At 40.1% G+C, this 20,987-nt stretch overlaps 1 protein-coding gene across 3 annotated transcripts in view; it reads left to right on the forward strand.

Moving 5' to 3' along the window:
* The window catches only part of tbc1d22a (TBC1 domain family, member 22a), a 117,189-nt gene extending 110,281 nt beyond the window's left edge, over positions 1–6,908 (forward strand). For all 3 annotated transcript variants that reach the window (XM_043237112.1, XM_043237114.1, XM_043237113.1), the window contains one exon: positions 5,372–6,908. In XM_043237112.1, coding sequence (XP_043093047.1) covers positions 5,372–5,500 — 129 coding nt within the window. In that variant the 3' untranslated portion in view covers positions 5,501–6,908. The remainder of the gene's footprint in view (positions 1–5,371) is intronic.
* The last annotated feature ends 14,079 nt before the right edge of the window (positions 6,909–20,987 follow it).

The raw sequence follows: 20,987 nt of genomic DNA on the forward strand, positions 1-20,987 counted from the left end.
CCCTGATCGATTCGTACAAATTCAGAAGGGCTCAGCGAGAAGATGAGGGGCTAAAAGTCCCCGTTCGGCATAATCCTTGGTGGCAAACATTCCTTTCACCAGTATTGTGTATGTTGTAATCAGTCTCCACTATGCCAAAGCTGTTTGCCAACAGCAGACAGTGTGAGGCATTATTATGGTGCCAGTCCCGAATGCCCGTGATTACAACTCTTTGTGTCTGATTATCTGTTCGACTTGAACGCTGTTAGGTTAGAGAACAGTCATCCGGTATCCTTTATGTCAGTTAGCAAACACAATTCTATCATCACTGAAGATAAGATGAACCCGAAGAGAACAATCAAAATGCCTCGAGGAGCATCCAGATAAATGGCACCTCTGAAGAAAACCCTCTTTAAGTCTATGTTATTATCTGCTCTAGATATTTTCAGCATTTCTTTACCTTGCTGATTTAACTAGGCTTTTAGCCATGGTTTTGTTCGCAATTAGGCCAACCTTTAAACTAGCTTTACTGTACACTCTGCGTTCGTCACTTTTGGTGCTGTACGGTATTTATTATTGATGTCCAGTTGCATAGTGTGACTTGATTAAAGTCTGTCCCAGTTTATTGCTGTCAAGTTGCAGTCTAATATATGCCTATGAGACAACTTGGGAATGGTGTCGTAGGCGACGTTGACGTTGGCTTTGCGATGGAAGATCTAGCTAGTAATGGAAAGGGACTCTTCGTTAACCTGGAGAATTACTAGGATTCACCATTATCGCTGAGCCCCGGAGCAAGACACTTAACCCCAGGGTGCTCCAGAGGGACTGTTCCTGTTGGAAATGCAATATAAGTCACTTTAGATGAGGCTGAATCCACCGCATGTCTAAGTAAGTAAACGTCAGTTTATTGCAACATAAATATTCCTTTCCATTTTGAAAGCAGAACGAAGCAGGATTCTCAAACCTGGTATCGTTGTCAATAATTTTGTCAATATGATGAACTGATTTCCTTATTACATGTCCATTTTGGATAGTTGGATAAACTTAATTAATACTGTGTCTGACCAGACTGGCCACCTCACCAACTAGCAGTTAACCAATCAATAAAGAGTCTTATTTTTCAAATTCAGATTAGATGAATCTACGTTTCTAGTTTTTGTAATGAAGCCGTATCAAGGCAGATTTTTTTTGTACGTTTCAGATATTAACTTAAAATAGAATGCACAAATTTGGAAATAATCCAATAGCAGTAACCTATGATTAATATTTTGTCTCCAATAACTGATATATGTATATATATGTATATGTGTGTGTGTATCATTTCAAACTCAAAGAGATGTGGGCACAAGACCTATTTCTATTTATTCTATTCTATTTATTATTATTATTTCGTCTCTACCATGACTTTTTACACCTGAATAACATGTTACATTTACAAATAAATAACATCATGAAAAAATGGGTTGTGAAATCCATTTCATATTGACCCTAATGATGGCTATTGGCAATGTTGTTATTGCATCTCATAACTAACAGTGTGCCATCCGTCTACATGCTCCAGAGAAAAAGTCCCTAAATGCAACAAAAATTAACAGTCCTGCATCAATTATGTTAGTTGGCTGTGTAGATCATTAGATACTTCATTTATATCTAATTATTCGGCTTGGCTCATTACAAGTAATTAGTGTCCTAATCTAGTTATATGACGAAAACTAGGCTGTGATGACCGTGTTGATCAGGAGATTTGGCTATTACACGGATGGTATAGCTGACAAATGTTTTGCATACACTTCAGTGATGTAGTAAGGTATGCACTATACTTCTTTAAACTTCACATGACATCTTAATCTTAAGCTCTGTTTCTCAAAAAACACATCTGTTTGAGTGTTCAGATACTCAGTGTCTGGGACAAGGTTAGATTACTCTTCAAAGACCAAAGCTCTTGGACTAACACCTACACAATCTTAAAATGATCTTCGGTGATATTATTCACCATCAAAATTATACATGATCCTCGCTCTTGTTCATCAAACTCTCTACTTGAATTCGAGGAGAACATGAGTACTTCACAAAAATTAGTGGACACAAATCCAAACTGTGAAGAATCTGTTGACATTTAACTATAGGTTTCGTCTGTCGTTACCTGATGGAGTGCAACAGACTTTTGTGGAGGTTGTGTAAGGAAATGTTCAGGCTGTGACAACAACTTCAAAACTCTTCAGCTGATTTAAATATATTCTTGAGCGTAGTTGTATAACATTAAGCACTTTACTTGGCTATCAAAGTCATTCCCTTTAGCATTGCTTCTGGAACCACATTTTTGGCACATCGTCTTCATGACTTCTTACTCCGAGATGACAGAATCCTCGGGCTAGGCCATGTGTGTTATATGTAGTTTTATGAAAATCTTATATTAATAGAGCTGTCGATTTAATGTGTTAATGTACAATTTTTTATATGAAAAGTTATCGGAATAAAAACTTCTTTATCCTAAAACATTTCCCTGCCTTCGGAGCAAATCAAGCCTAAGGGATTAGAAAGATACTTCTTGCACTTCTTACGTTGATGTTTGTTTACATGCTCTAGAGACAAAGTCCCTAAATGCTATGAAAATGAACAGTCCCCAATCAATCACATTGGCCGTGTATCCTTTATATCGCTCATTTATTTCCAATTACGTGGCTAGGCTCATTACTAAGTAATTACCTCTAATATAGTTATTTGTCGAGAAAAAAATTAGACCGAGATGGCTGTGTTGATTAGCATTTGATTTAACTATTACATGGATGGATCTGTTTTAAATATAGTTGACGACGATAGCTTTATCTGTATAGAATATTATAATGTGCTCAAGTACTTAAAATAATCAGATAACCTAAAACAGCTAACACGAGTACATCGTTCATTACCAAAATGTTACCATAAAAACATGTACAGGATGCACAAGATCTCGGTATACAGCATTTTAAATATTGCCTGTGTAGAACAGTATTCTGAATGCTTTGGTAATCATACAGCTGTCCATTTTAAAACTCAAGCTTCAGAGCTCTTCTTTAGAGATCATCAAGATTTCTTTTTGCGTTGTCCCTCGACTCATAGCATTGCACAGGGAATCATGTCCTCATTTTATTTACATAGCCTTTGAATCTTACACACGAGGGGTAAATTAAAGCCTAATCAACACTTTTGTTGCACAAACAATATTGTTATTGCTCTGTTTTTATCTGCTTTTTAATCTTAGTCTCTAATTGTCTGTGCTCGAGACAGAACCAAAGAAGACTGTTTAGTTTAATTTCTCACCTAGTGCCCCATGCGACAACACCGAGAATGCAACACTCATTTGCATTGGCTTGCAAATTGTGTTCTATCGTGTGCCAGTACGCGGTGACGTGGGAAATCAAGCCTGTCTAGCTAGAAGCAATCTTCTTCACACACTTAGCTTTTTCACAGATGTATTTGGGCCTTAATGTGTTCCGGCTTGAATTTCTGGAACCGTTGTGTCTGAGCGGCTTCTCTTTTTTTTTTTGTGCAGCATGCACTCCGTATCAGACGCGTCGTGATTCAGCTTTTATCCATGCTTGTTTTCGTTTACACTCGTCCCAGATGTGAAGAGAATGGCGGGTTTAGGTGCATTCAGTTCTTCAAGGAATTATCAAACCAAGATTTAGCTTTTGAACTGTCAAATGTTTGCAAAACTCTGACGGTCGCTTTATTGCGAGATACATTATTGCTTTTTTCCTGTACCCTTCTCTTCTACCTCGCTCACCTCCATCCATCCCCCTTGTACCCCGCTGTGATGGAGTATTAAGCGTTCTCATTCTCCTTCATCAGGGCCAGCAGGATAGGTGAATTAGGCTGGGAGATTGAGGCTCTAAGCCGCTCTAATGCAGTCATTGACTCTGAGGCCTGCTGGAGCCGCCTGACGCCGCCTTGAGTGAATTAGACTTGGCCTTCTATACCTAAGAGAAATGGGCTTCCACCGCCGAGGTCCTGACCGCACCGAGCGAGAAGAGAAACACACAGCTTGACAGGCAGCTCGCTCTCTTCACCCTACACTTAAGATTGAGCAGTCGAAGAATCTGTGATTGAAAGTTATAATAATTTAGAGAGGTACGGTGGTGCTTTGTGATAGCATGGCTTGACCCCACTGAAGAAAAAAGAAATAAACAACTGTGTGCAGCAATGCCTTCTCTTGTCTGCTGAACACCAAGTAAAACTCCTTCTAGAACATTGAACAAATGTGGTTTACAAAGACAACACTTCCTCCCAGGATGTATGTACATTAGGATGCCCAAATGTCTTTCCAATGGTCAACTAGCTGATAGTGCCCCTTGAGTTTTGAGTTCTTTTCAGCAGTTCGAAAACAGCTTCCCAAAGCAAGCTTTCTAGGGGAGTTTTTTTTGGCTCTTTAACACCTTTTGAGCCACCATTGGACCATTTGTCATTCGTATGTTATGGAGATCCAACTTTTTCTCTTTAAACTGTATTAATCTACACCCCACCTCCAGCAGCTTGGGGGTTGTTGCAATGTTAGAAAACAGTATACCGTCGCTCAGCATTTTCAACCTTCTTTCTACCCCTAAACAAAGAACGAAAACTAATTTTGTTTAAAGTACATCGGGTCCTTTAGAGCTAAACTCTGCAGGACACTGACCCTCCAGGACCCTCCCGAGTTTGGAGACCCCTGGTCTAATTGGTTAGCGTGACCTTAAACTGCTCACATATGATTCTGGTCTTTAGCTGCTTCTGGTGTATTTTGATCAGGTTTGGAGCTGTTCTTAAGGAATTTTATATCACCAGAAAAAATGTCTGATTGGTTAGCATGACCTTATAGCATCCATACATCTCAAAAAAGAGCATCTGATCAGTTTACCTTATTCATAAATAGTACTGGGCAAATCTGTCCCTCGATATCCACTTTCCTGGAGAAATTAGCTCCAACTATGTTCAAACCCGCTTGTCTGTAGCTTTGTAGTACTTTTGGAGTCCTTGAGCAGTTTGTTCCCATGCGTTTGATTAGATTGGGGTCTGAACTGAGTTGTTTGGATGGTAAACACGCCTCAGCTTTTAAATTTGGTCAGTTTTGTAAGAAATTCCAACAATAAATTAAGCCCAATAATAACTGCACAGAATTAACATAAAATGAATGTCACAAGTCCTGTTTGAAAAGAGCAGTCCAACTTAGAAATATTTCATGTTTCGTGTAATAATTCAATCGGTTTGAATTCATTAATTGAAGCGGATCGATTTAATCACAATTTTTCGCAAATGTGGTTTAAAATAGAATTGTTTAGTTATTGAGAATGTCTATCCACCAGTTAAGTAGACGATACATATCACCGTTGTGTTTGTGCATACAATTCTTTTAACAAAATCTCTTTATCCTCCACAGGGTCTGATGATCCTGCTCCAGAATCTACCCACAATGCACTGGGGAAATGAGGAAGTCAGCGTTCTCCTAGCTGAAGCTTACCGGCTGAAGTTTGCCTTTGCCGATGCTCCTAACCATTACAAAAGATGAGGCTTCGCCCAGCACAATCACTGAACATGACGAGCCCTGCTGACCTCGGAGATGCAACTGTCTGTGTAATGATACTGAACTGAAACCATGACATTTTTTTTTATGGAGATGGGAATATGATCCGCAGCTGTTCCTGGAATTTTTCCGCATTTCTACTAATATCAGCACTCCGAATGCCATGAGTCGCCCGGATGTCAAAATCGTGCTCTTGAAATACATTAATTTAATCATTGTTTCGTAGGCTTTTCTTCTTTTAATCACAACCTATACCGAGATTTTTTTTTGTTTGTTTTTTCACGCACTGAGCCTTCGGGAAGTTCATTTAGATGACGAGATTCTAGGAAGTGACGGCGACGATAGGATGGATTCTGGCCTGATTGATTTGTGGCAATAATAAGACGTCATTTAAAAAAAACGTGGTTTATGAACATACGCAGTAAGGTCTTTTGGCTTAAACGGCGCCTACGAACGCTTATTCTAACCTTGGTCTACCTCAGGAAGCGGGCGGGATTCGTAGGGTGTTCGTTTCGTCTCTGCATGTGAACGGCGCCCATGAGGCTTTGCGGTGAAGTCGATAAAATTTGCCTTATTTTGGCTGTTTCAGTTTCGCGAGGCACGGGTTCAGTGAAACGAAGGCAGCTGGAGATGCAAGTACTGATGAAATTTTTGCTTTCCCTGTTGCTCGCGGCCCTGTCATTTTGACACCCCGTTTTGATATTGATATAATAATCCGTACCGACTGTACAACGCTGTCATTAATAGATGTGTTTGGGGGATCTCGGCTTCTGACTTTTGACATTTTGTCAGTATTTGAACTGTGCGCCGCTTCAATCATGCCATCAGGCTTTTTTTTTTTAATTTGCGTGCCAGTTCTTACAACTAAATATAAGTGTGAAACTGCACTTGATGAGTCTATTTTCCTCCTTTTTGTACAAGATATATTCTATGAATCCGCTTTTTTAAATTCTTTCTTCTTTTTTTTTATATACTGTTTACATGAGCCTGTTAAGTTGTGCCTAACTCTAGAGATTGACGACATCACAGATATTTATTTTACGTTCGTGATCATTTAGGACGCGGCAAAAGCGGAACGTTTGCCTCGACGACATTTGCTCCTGCGCAAGCAGTGAATTCAGCAGCTCCGCAGCTTTCCTCCGGCCGTTTGATGGGCCGTAGAATTGAAGGGATTTTACCGTAACTGACATTCAGTGCCTGGACAACGTGGGGTTACCGTACGAGCTACGTGGGTTGCTGGAAGGTTTTCCGGACGCCGAGCTTCTTGACTTCAAACTACGGAAACATCCGAATGGAATTTTAAAAGTGTGAGTGAATTAAATAGCTGTGTACAGAATTATGTTTTCAAAGAGATGTAAATAGAAAATGTGTAAATAAATACTATATATGGTTATAATTTGTTGGCTTGTTTAATGTGTGGTTTGTTTCATTTCTCACTGTCAACTGCATTAGTAACATATTGCCTGTTTGTTAGAACATATTCGTGCCTTATTCTACCTAAACATATTTCAAATGTTTATTTTAACTATGTTTGCCTTAAACTGCTTATTAACAGTTAGTTACGTTTAGGGGGGGTAGAGTTTCCATCGTAGCATTTTTTTTTTCCAGATAAAAAGTTAAACTTAACAAATTTGTGCATGCACATTTTTAGAATTTATGTGCATTTTTTAATGAGATATTCCAAATAATAATAAACAGGTCGATTGAAACGTAGCTGTAGTGAGAATCGGTTCCTCAACTTACGCTTGACTGAAATTTGTAATGTAGCTGTGTTTTTTTTTTTTCATGCTTTAAACGTGTTTCAGCTTTTTAAATTCAAATTCAAATTCAAATTTTATTTGTCACATACACATACATACATGGTACGACATGCAGTGAAATGTTTTTATAACCGTCCAGCATCAAAATAGAAACAGAAAACAGAATTTAAATATATATAAATATAAAATATATGTATAAAAATGTATAAAAAGTGTGCAAAGTTTAAAAAATAAAAAATAAAGTGTAAATAAGTGTAGAATATAAAAATATAAAGTGTAAATGTAAAGTGTCTGTGCGAATGTCCAGTGCAAAGTGGCTAGTGCAATTGTCCAAAGTAAGTGGTGAGTATCTGGGGAAGAGGGGTAAACATGGGAATCCCGGTGATTAGGTGCTGGGTGTTCTCTGGTTCAGACTCCGAATGGCCTGCGGGAAGAAGCTCCTCCTCATTCTCTCTGTGTTTGCCTTCAGGGAGCAGCGCTTTCCTGAACGCAGCAGAGAAAAGAGTCCATTGTTGGGATGGCTGAGGTCTTCCACGATCTTCCTGGCTCTGGTACAGCACCGCTTGTTGTAGATGTGCTGCAGCACAGGGAGCTCAGTGCGGATGGTGCGCTCAGCTGACCGCACCACCTTCTGAAGGGCTCGCCTGTCCTGCATGGTGCTGTTTCCAAACCAGGAGGTGATGTTTCCCGTCAGGACACTCTCGATGGTGCAGGTGTAAAAGTTCCTGAGCACCTAAGATGGGAGTCTGAAGTCCCTTAAAGCGCCTCAGATGGTATAGACGCTGCCGGGCCTTCTTCACCAGGGTGTTGATGTGACAGGACCAAGACAGGTCCTGCATGATGTGAACACCCAGGTACCGAAACTGTCCACTCTCTCCACTGGGGTCCCGTCGATCTTGATGGGATGGTAAGAGCGCACCTGCTTCGTGCTGAAGTCCACTATTAACTCCTTTGTTTTGCTGACGTTCAGGAGCAGATTGTTCTCCTGACACCATCTCTCCAGGTTGTTGATCTCCTGAAGGTAGGCCATCTCATCGTTGTTGGAGATCAGGCCCACCACGACAGTGTCGTCAGCAAATTTAATGATGGTGGTGGAGTTTGTAGTGGCCACACAGTCATGTGTGTACAGCGAGTACAGCAGGGGGCTCAGAACACAACCCTGAGGGGCTCCAGTGCTGAGAGTGAGGGAGGATGAGGTGTGTTTTCCCATCCGTACGGCTTGTGGTCTGTCAGTTAGGAAGTTGGTGATCCAGTGACGCAGGGATGGGCTGAGTCCCAGGACCTCCAACTTTGAGGTGAGCGTGGAGGGAACTATGGTGTTGAACGCTGAACTATAGTCCACGAACAGCATTTTCACATAGTTCCTTTCCTAAAATCCAGGTGGCTTGTGGTTGTGTGGAGGAGGTGTGTGATGGCATCCTCCGTGGACCGGTTTTGGCGGTAGGCAAACTGAAGTGGGTCCAGTGTGTCCGGTAGTGATGCGGTGATGAAGTCTCTGACGAGTCTCTCGAAGCACTTCATCACTACAGACGTCAGAGCTACAGGGCGGTAATCATTTAGGCAAGATGGTTGAGGTTTCTTCGGCACAGGAACAATGATGGACTCTTTGAAACATGAGGGGACTATAGACTGCTTCAGGGAGAGATTAAATATCTCAGTGAACACCGGTGCTAGCTGGTCAGCACATGCTCTCAGAACCCGACCTGTGATGCCGTCAGGTCCTGCTGCCTTCCTGGTGTTCACTTTCCTGAATGCCCTCCTACGCGTCGTGCTCGAAATGGTGAACGCGATTTCCTCTCCGGCTCTCTCGGCGTGCGTGCTGTTAATCATGCCGCTAGCGGCGCTAGCGTGATTAGCGTGATTAGCTGCAGCCTCGAAAACGAGCATAAAAGGTGTTTAGCTCGTCTGCCAGAGAAGCATCCGCGCTCTCCACTCTGGAGGTTGGCGTTTTATAGTCCGTGATGTTTCTCAGTCCCTGCCAAAGGCTCCTAGAGTCACTGTGTTGAAACTGTGACTCAAGTTTCCTCCCGTAGCGCCTCTTTGCCTCCTTTACCGCTTTGCTACGCGCGTCGACGCGCAGCCTTGTATTCAGACATATCCCCGGTGACTATCCCGTGTTATAGGCTGCGGGGCGGGATCTCAGAGAGTCGCGGATAGTTTTGTCTACCCACGGCTTCTGGTTGGGAAACGTCCTGATGACGGTTTTCTCTACCGTGTCATCCGCTAGTTTCCCGATGAATCCCACCACCGCTTCCGTAAACTCGTTGACGTCCTCGGAGCTACACCTGAACATGGCCCAGTCTGCGTCATCCAAAGCGTCCTGCAGGGCGGCCACCGAATGGTCAGTCCAGCGTGACACCTCCCTCTGTACCGGGGCTTCCTGTTTCAGCCTCTGTTTGTAAACAGGTACGAGGAAAATGGCGGCATGGTCCGATTTACCAAACGGTGGGCATGATTTTGCCTTGTAGCTGTCTCTGAAGGGTGTGTAACAGTGATCCAGTGTCCTTTCGCCCCTGGTGGGGCAGGTGATGTGCTGGTGAAAGTTCGGCAGTGCGCGTTTGAGGTTTGCACTGTTAAAATCCCCCAGCACAATGAGTGCGGCGTCCCGGTGCTGTGACTGGTGTGTTGTGAGGTGGTCGTGTAAATCCCATATTGCAGCGTCCGTGTCCGCTTGAGGTGGAATATAAACGGCGCTGACTATGACCGAGCTGAATTCCGTGGAAGGTAGAAAGGCGACATTTGATGGTCAGAAGTTCCAGGTTTGGTGTGCAGGAGCGTGAAAGAGGAACAACGCTCGCGCTGTCGCACCAGCGGTTGTTCACCATCAGACACACTCCACCTCCCGTGTCTTCCCGACTCCATTGTTCTGTCCATGCGGTAAACGGAGAAAAACTCGCCGGTTGTATGGCGTGGTCGGTACCGCTGGGTTCAGCCATGTCTCGGTGAAGCAGAGGAGGTTGCAGTCCCGAATGTCTCTCTGGAACTTGATCCTTGCCCTGAGGTCATCGAGCTTGTTATCCAGAGACTGGACGTTGGCTAACAGGACACTAGGTAGGGAGCGCGGTGTGGCGTGCCCTCAACCTGTTCCTGACGCGGCTCGTTTCCCTCGTGGACGCCGGTGTGGGTCGCGTCCTTTTGTCTTCGTCAGGATCTCGCGGCCAACATGGGTCCGGGTTTAAAAGCGGCGAAAAGTTGGGTGCATTGTACACCAATAGATATAAGAGTGGCTCGATCATATTTAGTGATAGCCATCTTATATAAAGAAAACCGCGCAGACTATCCAAAAACTAATAATTAACAGAAAAACAAAAAGTTTTGCGGAGCGGTCGTGACGGCAGCCGAACTCAACGGCGCCATCTTGAATCCCGTTTTAAATCTCGTTCGCCTTTTAGCAGTAGCGATATAGTTACTGCAAATCTGCTTGTGCATTGAAAATAAAACAAAAACATGGCCTAGCGATTGGAATTATCAGATGAGAAAGAAAATATGAAAGGACGCGACTTTAATCAGTCCGTCCTATCGGACTGGCGTTACCTCGTCTCACCCTTAAAGATCTCAGATCCACGCTGTACCCTCATTAAAGCCATTTCAGCCCTGTGTTTTCAAAATTCCCTTCATTTTTGCTGTGTTTTTATATGGGGTAGGAAGTAGTCGGGTCCCTGTGGCCGCGTGCTGCAGGTTTGCTGATTAGAGTCTTAATATGCGAGCTGCATGCGGGGCCGGAGTTCCTCTCATTAGACTGACTGATGTTCGCAGTGGCAGGTAATTAACGGCCCGCAGCAGCTCTGCCAGGCCATTCACATGAATTAAAAACACATTCAAATCACCACGGCGCCTGCATCTGAGAGGTGCCATAAAATGAGAACCTGTGTGAGAGAGAGAGAGAGATGGGATATGGAGTCTATCAACGCAGAACGAATGCTGAGATGAATCCACGCGCGTTCGTGAATTGACGTCGTATTATCATTGTTGAGGTAACGTTACGAGCCTGATAAGCTTTATGGACAGCACCCGTGACGTGCTGTTTGTTATTTGCTGCTCATTTTGCAAAAACAAGTGAAAATTGTATGTACAGGGGCGTCTCGCGAAGGGAGGCGTTTAGCGATTAACAATTTGTCCACAGTGGACGATAATAAACTGTGATGTAGCACAGTCGCTGGCGATTGGAAAATATTTGATTTTAAATGCAAATTGCATGCTTACTGAGCCAACAAGCTTCATCACGTGACACAGTAAAGTGTGGGACTAGCATAAACTAATAGTGTACTTTTTATTTACTAATGTAATTATTGGTTTAATTTTTTGCAGAAATATCCCCTTTCGTCTATGTATGTATTCTTTTAAAATCTTACTCTAGCAAGATGTTCATTTCACCGGCCCCTCCCCTAGGAATTATGAATTTTCAGATTCTAAAATCTCTCATTATTAAAGAAAGTTTATGCAATTTATGTCAAGCTATATGTATATGCGTTCAGCTTGAAAGAAGCTGAAAAACGAATATTTCATTTTTGCTGAGATTTACTTATTCAATAAGTGCAATTGTATTATTGTAGTATTTATTGATTTTTTTTTCATAAGTAACTAAGTATTTTTTCTACTACGGCTTTTTCCTAAATACATTTTTAATAATGCTGCTAATTAATAATACTTAGTAAGGTAGTTTTTACACATAGTTTAGGTATTGGGTTAGGATTAAGGACGTAGAAAATAAAAACTAGCTTGAAAGAAGCTATAAAAAAACACGAGCTAATAAAAAATAAATTTTGCAGTGAAGTCAATTTAATTCAATAAGTACAAGATACAATTCATGTCCCTCTCCCAAAAACTAAGTACTGTTCTCTTTCATGTACTGCTATACCGGTAAGGTCATTTTGCTGTTTGTTTTGGGATTTTTTTTTTTCATATACTGGCTTTTTTCTAAAAGCTATGGAGCTAGACTGCCCAAGGAAAACACAAATACACCAGCAAATGTGATTACAGATGATTTCTTACCACCCAGTGACAGCCATGTAAAAGCCATCTACAATAATGCACGTATTGCAGCTCTGAAAATGAAAAGGATGATAACAAATACCCATATGCTTTAATTCCGCATCTAATTCACCTCATGTCTGTTTTTCAGATCTGATGTATTTGCATCAACGCTTTTAGTATTGTAGGTAGCATACAGTATGTACTGATTGTATAATGCAGCATAATGAGTCTTATGTCACTGTTGTGTAAAATCAACCCGTTTCAGTGTTCACTGTATTTAAAATGTTTGCTGCAAAAAAAATATATATTTTACTTTTTAAATCAAGATTTTCACAGGCAAAAATGCAGAGACTTCAAAAACCCACAAGATATACAAAAAATGTTGTACACATTTTGTTTAATTTCATGCTTTCATTATTTTATATTCGTATCTGTGCATTTCCTAGGTTTGTTTAATGCTTTTGCCCGCTAGAAAATAAATCTTGGTTAATTTATAGCATTTATTAGTAGTAATTAAGCACATATTGATGCCTTATTTTGCACGACCTTATTCTACATCCCTAATCCTACCTAATACCAAAACTTAACAACTAACTTGCTAACAATTAATAAGCAGCACATTAAAAATGCATTGATGGAAAAATCATAGTTAATAGTAAACAAGCGTTACCTATTCTAAAGTGTTACCAGTGAATCTTTCGATTGGCCACAGGTAAATCACGCTTTAAATTGTTTGATATATTGCATGTCCTCTATTTAAATGCATGTTGTGTAAATTCGGAGCTTGTCAGCATATTTTCCCAACTTCGTTGTAAAAAAAAGAGCAACTTTGAACCAACTTGAACAAGAAATACATGTTTAAAATGTCACGAGGCATTGCTATTTTCTCAGCGAATGACCGCTTTAAAAGTCTCTGTGGGTTTTGATTGCCGTTGTAAGTTGTGAGCAGTCCTTTCAGTAGCAGTAACATAAACTCACTTAGCTTTCTATGCTGACCTTCTGTCGTGCCCAGACCAAAAGCATCAGATTACCGTTTCTAATGGCCGTTGCTCTTGAGTCTGTGAGATCAAATACATATATAGCCTCTGAAGGTTGTTTTCATAGAAATGACTGAGCGGGACAGACTCACAAAGACAAATGCTGACATTCCACTCTGAATCAATTTCAACAGGCCTGTCCTTGGACTATGTGTCCTCTATCAGCTCTGGTCATATATCTGTTACTCAGCAGACTGTGGCAGAATCCTCTGAACGCTGACGTTATTCTGTGATTGAGACGCAGGAGCGTGCATTTCACGTCAGAACATAATTGCCTTTTGTATATGTGCACCATTTAGGCCTGAATGGTATGACTATTATTATTGCTCATACACACTATGTATTTCACTTTTAATGGGTTAACCAGACAGACTTCTTCTTGTGCTCATAGATGATGTTGATCAGAGCTGGGAATTTGTGCCCTCGAGATTCACCTTCCTGTTGGGTTTAGCTCCAGCCCTGATCGAACTCACCTGCCTATAGCTTTCTAGTCATTCTGAAGACCTTGATTACGTTGGAAAAAAAAAAAAAAAAAAAGACGGATGAGTAGTCGCATCAAATTTTTAAATCTGCTGTCCTCACTATCCATGCCACTGTCCCAGATACTCGCTTGATTAATTTTTATCTGGCTGAACCTGACAATGGTGGGCAGAGTTAGCGTAAATAGCCCTTTCCAACAAGGCAGGCTATTCGCCAGCCGGGTTTGCTGGAAAAACATGCCTATATACAGCACATTTCACTTTAGTTTCCAGCTAAAATAAACACCTAAAGCAATAAATCACCTACGACTGTTCTTTCTTTCACACAAGCTATACTTACAAGAGCAAGTGTAAATTAATTTGTAAATTAAAGGCTAAGTTCACCCAGAAATTATAATTCTGTCATTAATTACTCACAATCATGTCGTTCCAAACCTGTGAGACCTTTGTTCATCTTCAGAACATAAATATTTTTTTTAAGTTTCATATCATCATGAAATTACGGTTGAACCGCTGTCATGTGGACAATTCTATCAATGCAATTATTCTGTTTTGGGAACATTTTAGTTACATTGCTGTAAGGTAACATCCTCATACACCCCTACACTCTCCCCATAATCATTGCACTATTTAATATTCATTGCACTAGTCTGTACATACTCATTTGTACGAATGTACATATTCATTATATCCATTTGTAAATTTGTTTGTACATGTCTATTTGTAAATAGATTAAATTACAGTAAATAGCAACCTGTATATAATGTTCATATTACATCCATATGTAAATTATACCCATAGTTTCTACTTATCCCTACACATACACTATATTGCCAAAAGTATTCGCTCACCTGACTTGATTCGCGTATGAACTTGTGACATTCCATTCCTAATCCATAGAGTTCAATATAACGTCAGCCCACCCCTTGCAGCTATAACAGGTTCAACTCTTCTGGGAAGGCTGTCCACAAGGTTTAGGAGTGCGTTATGGGAATTTTTGACCATTCTTCCAGAAGTGCATTTGTGAGGTCACACACTGATGTTGGATGAGAAGGCCTGGCTCTCGGTCTCTGCTCTAATTCATCCCAAAGGTGTTCTGTCGGGTTGAGGTCAAGTTCATCCACACCAGACTCTTGTCATCCATGCCTTCATGGACCTTGCTTTGTGCACTGGTGGAACCTCATGTTGGAAAAGGAAGAGGACAGCTCCAAACTGTTCCCACGAAGTTGGAAGCATGGAATTGTCCAAAATGTCTTGGTATGCTAAAGCATTTAGAGTTACTTTCACTGGAACTAAGGGACCAAGCCCAGCTCCTGAAAAATAACCCCACACCATAATCCCCCTCCACCAAACTTTACACAATGCAGTCCTAGCAACTGCCAAACCCTGACTCTTCCATCAGATTGCCAGATGGAGAAGCGTTATTTGCTCTAAAGTCCAGTGGCGGCGTGCTTTACACCACTGCATCCAACGCTGTGCATTGCACGTGGTGATATATGGCACTCTGATATATTGATATATTTGTGCACTCTTCTTGAGCTAATCCGAAGGCCAGAAGAAGTTTGGAGGTCTGTAGCGATTGACTCTGCAGAAAGTTGGCGACCTCTTCGCATTATGCTCCTCAGCATCCGCTGACCTACCGCTTCGGGCTGAGTTGCTGACGTTCCCAAAGGCTTCCACATTCTTATAATACAGCTGACAGTTGACTGTGGAATATTTAGGAGCGAGGAAGTTTGAAGATTGGATTTGTTGCACAGGTGGCATTCTTCCACAGTTCCACAGCTGGAATTCACTGAGCTCATGAGAGCGACCCATTCTTTCACAAATGTTTGTAAAAATGGTCTGCATACCTAGGTGCTTAATTAATACACCTGTGGCCATGGAAGTGATTGGAACACCTCATTCTGATTATTTGGATGGGTGAGTGAATACTTTTGGTGATATATTGCATCACTTACCAAAGCTCTGGAATCTTAGACAGACTCAAACACTTGCGGTTTTTAGATATAGCCTTTATCCTGCACTTCCTGATTAGACCATGATTGCAAAGTTATTAACCTAAGCTAGTTTGCTTATCCATGCTGCAAAGCAGTTAGTTAATGGGGATTTTACATACCAGTTTTAAAATGAGGCATGTTATGACCCTTTTTACAAAATGTAATAAGTAATGCCTATTTTAAGTGGAAACAGAAACACTGTGTGCTTGTTTCTTTAAATGCAAATTAGCTTTAGCCCCCCGCCCCATTTTTCCAGAATAGAGAAATCATTACATCTCGTACCTGCTAAAAACATCTGTTTTGGTTGTGATTATCATGTTTATTATGCTGAAGTCATACATTTTAAGTCATATTAATTTAAACATCTGATGAATGATGTATAATGTATTCTAAGTGGATACATCCAAAGCACAAACACAGAAAGTACTAAAACTAAGCTCTCATTTACATACAGATTTACGCTAAAAACACACAGCTGGTTATATCTGTGAAGGTAAACAGCTGGGAAAGAACTTCTGTGAAATCAAAATGATGGCGCAGCAGGTGGAAATTTACAGATTAAGGGGTGGTAATATTATAATGAGATCCCTTTGCAATGTCAAAAGGGGAACAAAATCAGACACGCTTGTTTTTTGAGAGGCTTACAGAAAAAGGCTTACTAAATCAAAGTTACTGGGTTATTCTTTTTCACATTTCCTTGGTTGGTAGATGCACTGGGGACCTGATTATAGCACTTAAAGCCTGGAAAAGTCAGAATTTTATGATAGGTCACCTTTAAGAACCACTGACTACTGACCATTTCATCATTGACTTCAAGACTAAAAACCACTCTGAACACTTTAGCAACACTATGAAAATTGCATAGCAGTGGGCCATTAAGAAAATCTGAGCAACCACATACTGCAAAAGTGCTCTCTGGAGACTGGAGAGCATATCACACATGTAGCAAATGTTTCTAGGAAACACTTACTCTTTTACAGAAATGTAAAAAGTTTGGTTTAAATTGTTGCTCAGGTAGTGCACTCCATCCAGCCTCCCGCTTTCGAAAACAGGAAGCGACATGGTGCAATAACTATCAAAGCTTCTGCATCTGCTATTTGTTGTTCGCCTAAGAACATTTGGTTAGGTCTGTTAGCTCTGCCTGGCTGTTTCCTCCATGTTTCATCAGATTGCCCCGTTTTGCCTGCTATGACATCTGTGTGACACGGCTGTGGCTTTCCTTTCCTCATCAGGCTGAGTTTGGTGCTGCTTGCAAAAAACCTTGCAGTGAATCACGGCGCCTTTTGGCCTTCATTATTCGCCCTGCCTCGTTAGCAGAAATGATTAATATTAATCCTGTTTTAGTGAGGAGCGTTGCCGCATTTTAAGAGGAAAGCATGTGGGTTGAAAATAGGTGTCTGGGGAGAACCTAGAGATATAACGTACAAATAATCCATCGCCCACACTTCAAGATGTGCAGCTGGTTCTATGCCTGCCTGTGATGGATCTTTACGGTTTCCTTGATGGTCACCAGAGGATTATGGTTTGGATTATGCACTGCGAGTGTGCGTCATTAACAGTGTTGCACTCAATGTTGTAGATCTGGTAAAATTGCAGAAGTTGGCATTTATTTCAGTAAAAGGGCAACAGTTCAGAAGGTTAATGTCATGAGGTTAATACACCATTCAAGCCAATGGTTTAACGTCTATTCTAGAAATGTCTCTAAAATAGAAGCTTGTTAACCGGTGACCTGAATTGAGTGCTTAGTTTGGATATTTTTCATCTGATGAACCAAATTAAGGTTTCTTTGCATATTATATTCCCTAGTTCAGATTGCAAATCGTGCAAGATTGCCATCTCTCTCTCTCTCTCCATTATTTATTTCAACTGTCATCTGATTTTTATTTATTATTTCTTTGTTATTTTATTATCATTTATGGTAACCCTTTATTTTAAGGTGTCCACAATTACATAGTAAGTACTTAGTAGTAACCATTGTGCTTACATAAAACAAAATGTACTTAATGTAACTGTACTGTTATTTATGGAATAGTTTGTACTTATAGTTTATAATTATGTAGATGCTTTTACACATATGTAACAGACAGAGTCTGTTACACAGCTACCTATCTAACCAAAAGATTGTTACATATACATGTAATACCTTTTATATACCTTTATTATTTGTATTACATCAAGTACTTAAGTGTACTTCATGTGTATCAATACTGTACACTTTATCTAGCTGAATATTAAACAGGCATAAGCTACCTAAAATAAAGTGTATCACATTTGTACTTAAGTGTAATTACCTATGTAACAGACTTGATCTGTTACATATGTGTAACATTAGCGGCCTGTTACATCTACATGATTACAACCAGTAAGTACAGGCTGTTCCATAACTTAGTTACATGATAAGTACATTTTATTTCATGTAAGTACAATGGCTACTACTAAGTACCTAATTAGGTAATTACTCTGTATTATGACCAATTTAAAAAAAAAAGTGTCATCTTATTTATTAATTTTTGTATTTTTATTTTACATCTGATTTATGAATGTACCAAATACCAAGTCAAATATAATCTTTAAGTACTTTTATGACAGCATTTTAATAAAAAGAGATACTACTGATAGAACTGCTGTTTAAAAGGCTGCAGTTATTTGATAAAAAAATACAGTAAAACAGTAATATTGTGAAATATTATTATTGATTTTTTTTTTTACTGACGCATTTATTGTATTCATTGTAACTGTTGTTTTTTTTTTTTTCTTTTTAAAATTGGGTTCAAAAGAAAAGCATTTATTCATCAGAAATTATAGGACTGAGTAGTACTTTTTTCAGTGTATTATAATAATTAATTTTGCACAGTAGTGTGTATGGGCCTATATTTTTATTTTGTTTTGTTTTATTGTAGTTCAACAAGTGGAAAATCAACTCCATTGTATGTAACTCTATACACGTTTAGAAAAATCATATCTTTTTTTTTATTGTAAAACGTGCCGTCATCGCTAGCTGTCAACGTATAATTGAAGATGAATATGGATGTTCTCATCTAAAAGAGCACCCTTGGTCCTGCCTGTAATAAATGTCAGAAAATATTGATAAGATCAGGGGTCATGAAGTATGGATTTTTAGATTTAGTTACCTTGTAAAATGTCCTTTTGTCAGCAGGTTTTTGTTTAAGTCGTCCCAAGGGACTTTTTTTTAATCTCTGTGTTTAATGTGGCTAAGCTAACAGTGCTCACATAAGTCAAACTGCGGTGATTAATGGGCACGGAGCAGACGCTGACGTGTGATGATGTGTGACCTAGACATCCTGAGCAGGCAGGAAACCTTCTTCTATTTGCCCAGACGGTTATGCCCATAAAACCTAACTATAAATGTAAAGTAATAAGGTATAGTTTGTAACATAATGCATTGACTAACATGAACAAACCTCTGTTGATAATAGTTGTTTTTATGTTTTTCAAGTTCACAGTGCATTAAATGCTGCAAATATCTTAAAATTAAAACCTTATTGCGAAGTGTAATGATACGTGCTCCGAGTTGGTGAATTTAATGAAAACACTTAACATACTTTAAGTACGGACAAAGAAGAACGGCTTATAACAGAACAGGCTTATAAACATATGATAGTCAGGGGCAGACGGGTGATCAAACTAAATTTCAGCAGGAAGGATCGAATAAAGGCAGACGGGAATGAAACAGAAAAGAAGGAAAACCAACAAAAAAACCCACTGCATGTGTTACACAAAGATAACTATTAAAAATTCTAAATCGTTAACATCATTAATTAGCTTACAAGATGAAGTTTTCCAAGTCGCTGCACGAGCATGTACGATGTTTGTTAAAAGATGCTTGAAATAGTTTTTTATTGTACAAAAAAAAATAATGCATCATTTTTGTAGATTTTATTTATTATTTGTAATTGTTAAAGGTATTTTCTTGCAGCCCGCCACGGAAAAATAATAATAAGAAGAAGAATATAAACAATCAAGTAGGCAAAGATGTGGCTGGTGGCAGTTTATATACTGTGGTAGTGTAAGTTGAGTCACAATGTTGACCCATTGACACTTGTTCTCCTGTACTGTTACATAGTGTTTACTTCAAAGCTAGAGAGTATGTTGACTTTATTCACTAAGCGCTCTGTTAAAATCATTCAGACTTAATCACAGCGATTTATTTCTTTTCCAAGTCCCCAGTGGCATTTCGGTCTAGACGGACGTTGTTTTTTCGATGGCAGATGTTGTTTGTGACCTTTACAGGAAACGGCAGAAAATTGTTATAGCGTAAATAGCCAGCAGTAGTTAAGCAGCAGGGACAGATTGTTTGGGTAACGAATGCCCCTCTGAGACGCCACTTAAAATGGGACGCGTGTCAAGGCTATAGAGTTGCTTTTGCCCTCGCTTTGTCCTGTGCCGAACGGACATGTTCGTTTGTTGTCGCGAAAAGGTCTGAATAAATGCTGCGTTTTTTCTTGCTTTCGGGTTAAAATCTCGTTATGCATTTGCATTTCAATGCGACAAGACGTTCATTATGATTCAATAACGCCAATTATGACGGAAAAGTGAATATCATCTCGCAACGGTTTCATTTCAAACGTCTCGTCTGTTTAATAAGATCCCTTATGTTTGAGGTTTAAATTGTGGCACCTCTACAGGCTACGAATACTAATAGAGCTCATTAGATTACAGATTTGCATTTCTCGGCGGCCTGCGTGATATGGCGTCTTCGCGATATGACGATGCGTGACCCGGCAGCACTAATGGGGCAATGGATGGAGTCGGAGTTAATGTACTTATAGATAATGTAAGACCCTTTTAGGGATATTTATGGAAGACTATTCTTCATCCTGTCTCTGTTCAGTACGGCACGGGTCTCCAAAATCTCAGATTTGTACAACTTAATTGATTTTGCGATTTTGCTAAGAGATGTTTTACTTGGCTCTTTAATCCTCCCTCGCTACATGTCTGAAAAGGATACAGTGTACGATAAACAGGAGCTTGTTAGACCCCACAGATTCAGTTGAGGTCTTTGGGGAAACCCACACTGCTCTAACTTGGCTCTGCTGAGTCATTTCTTTGAACTTTATTGTGTTGCGCATTTCATGCTAATTTGGCAGTGTTGCATTTAGAGTGACTCACGTCTTCTGTGCACTCATATTTAACAGATAGTCAACCGGAACGGACATGTTTAATGATTCATTGACTTCTCACGCTGTTCTTTTTCATACTATAAA

Source organism: Puntigrus tetrazona, chromosome 4 (genome assembly GCF_018831695.1).
Source record: "Puntigrus tetrazona isolate hp1 chromosome 4, ASM1883169v1, whole genome shotgun sequence".
Lineage (NCBI taxonomy): Eukaryota > Metazoa > Chordata > Actinopteri > Cypriniformes > Cyprinidae > Puntigrus > Puntigrus tetrazona.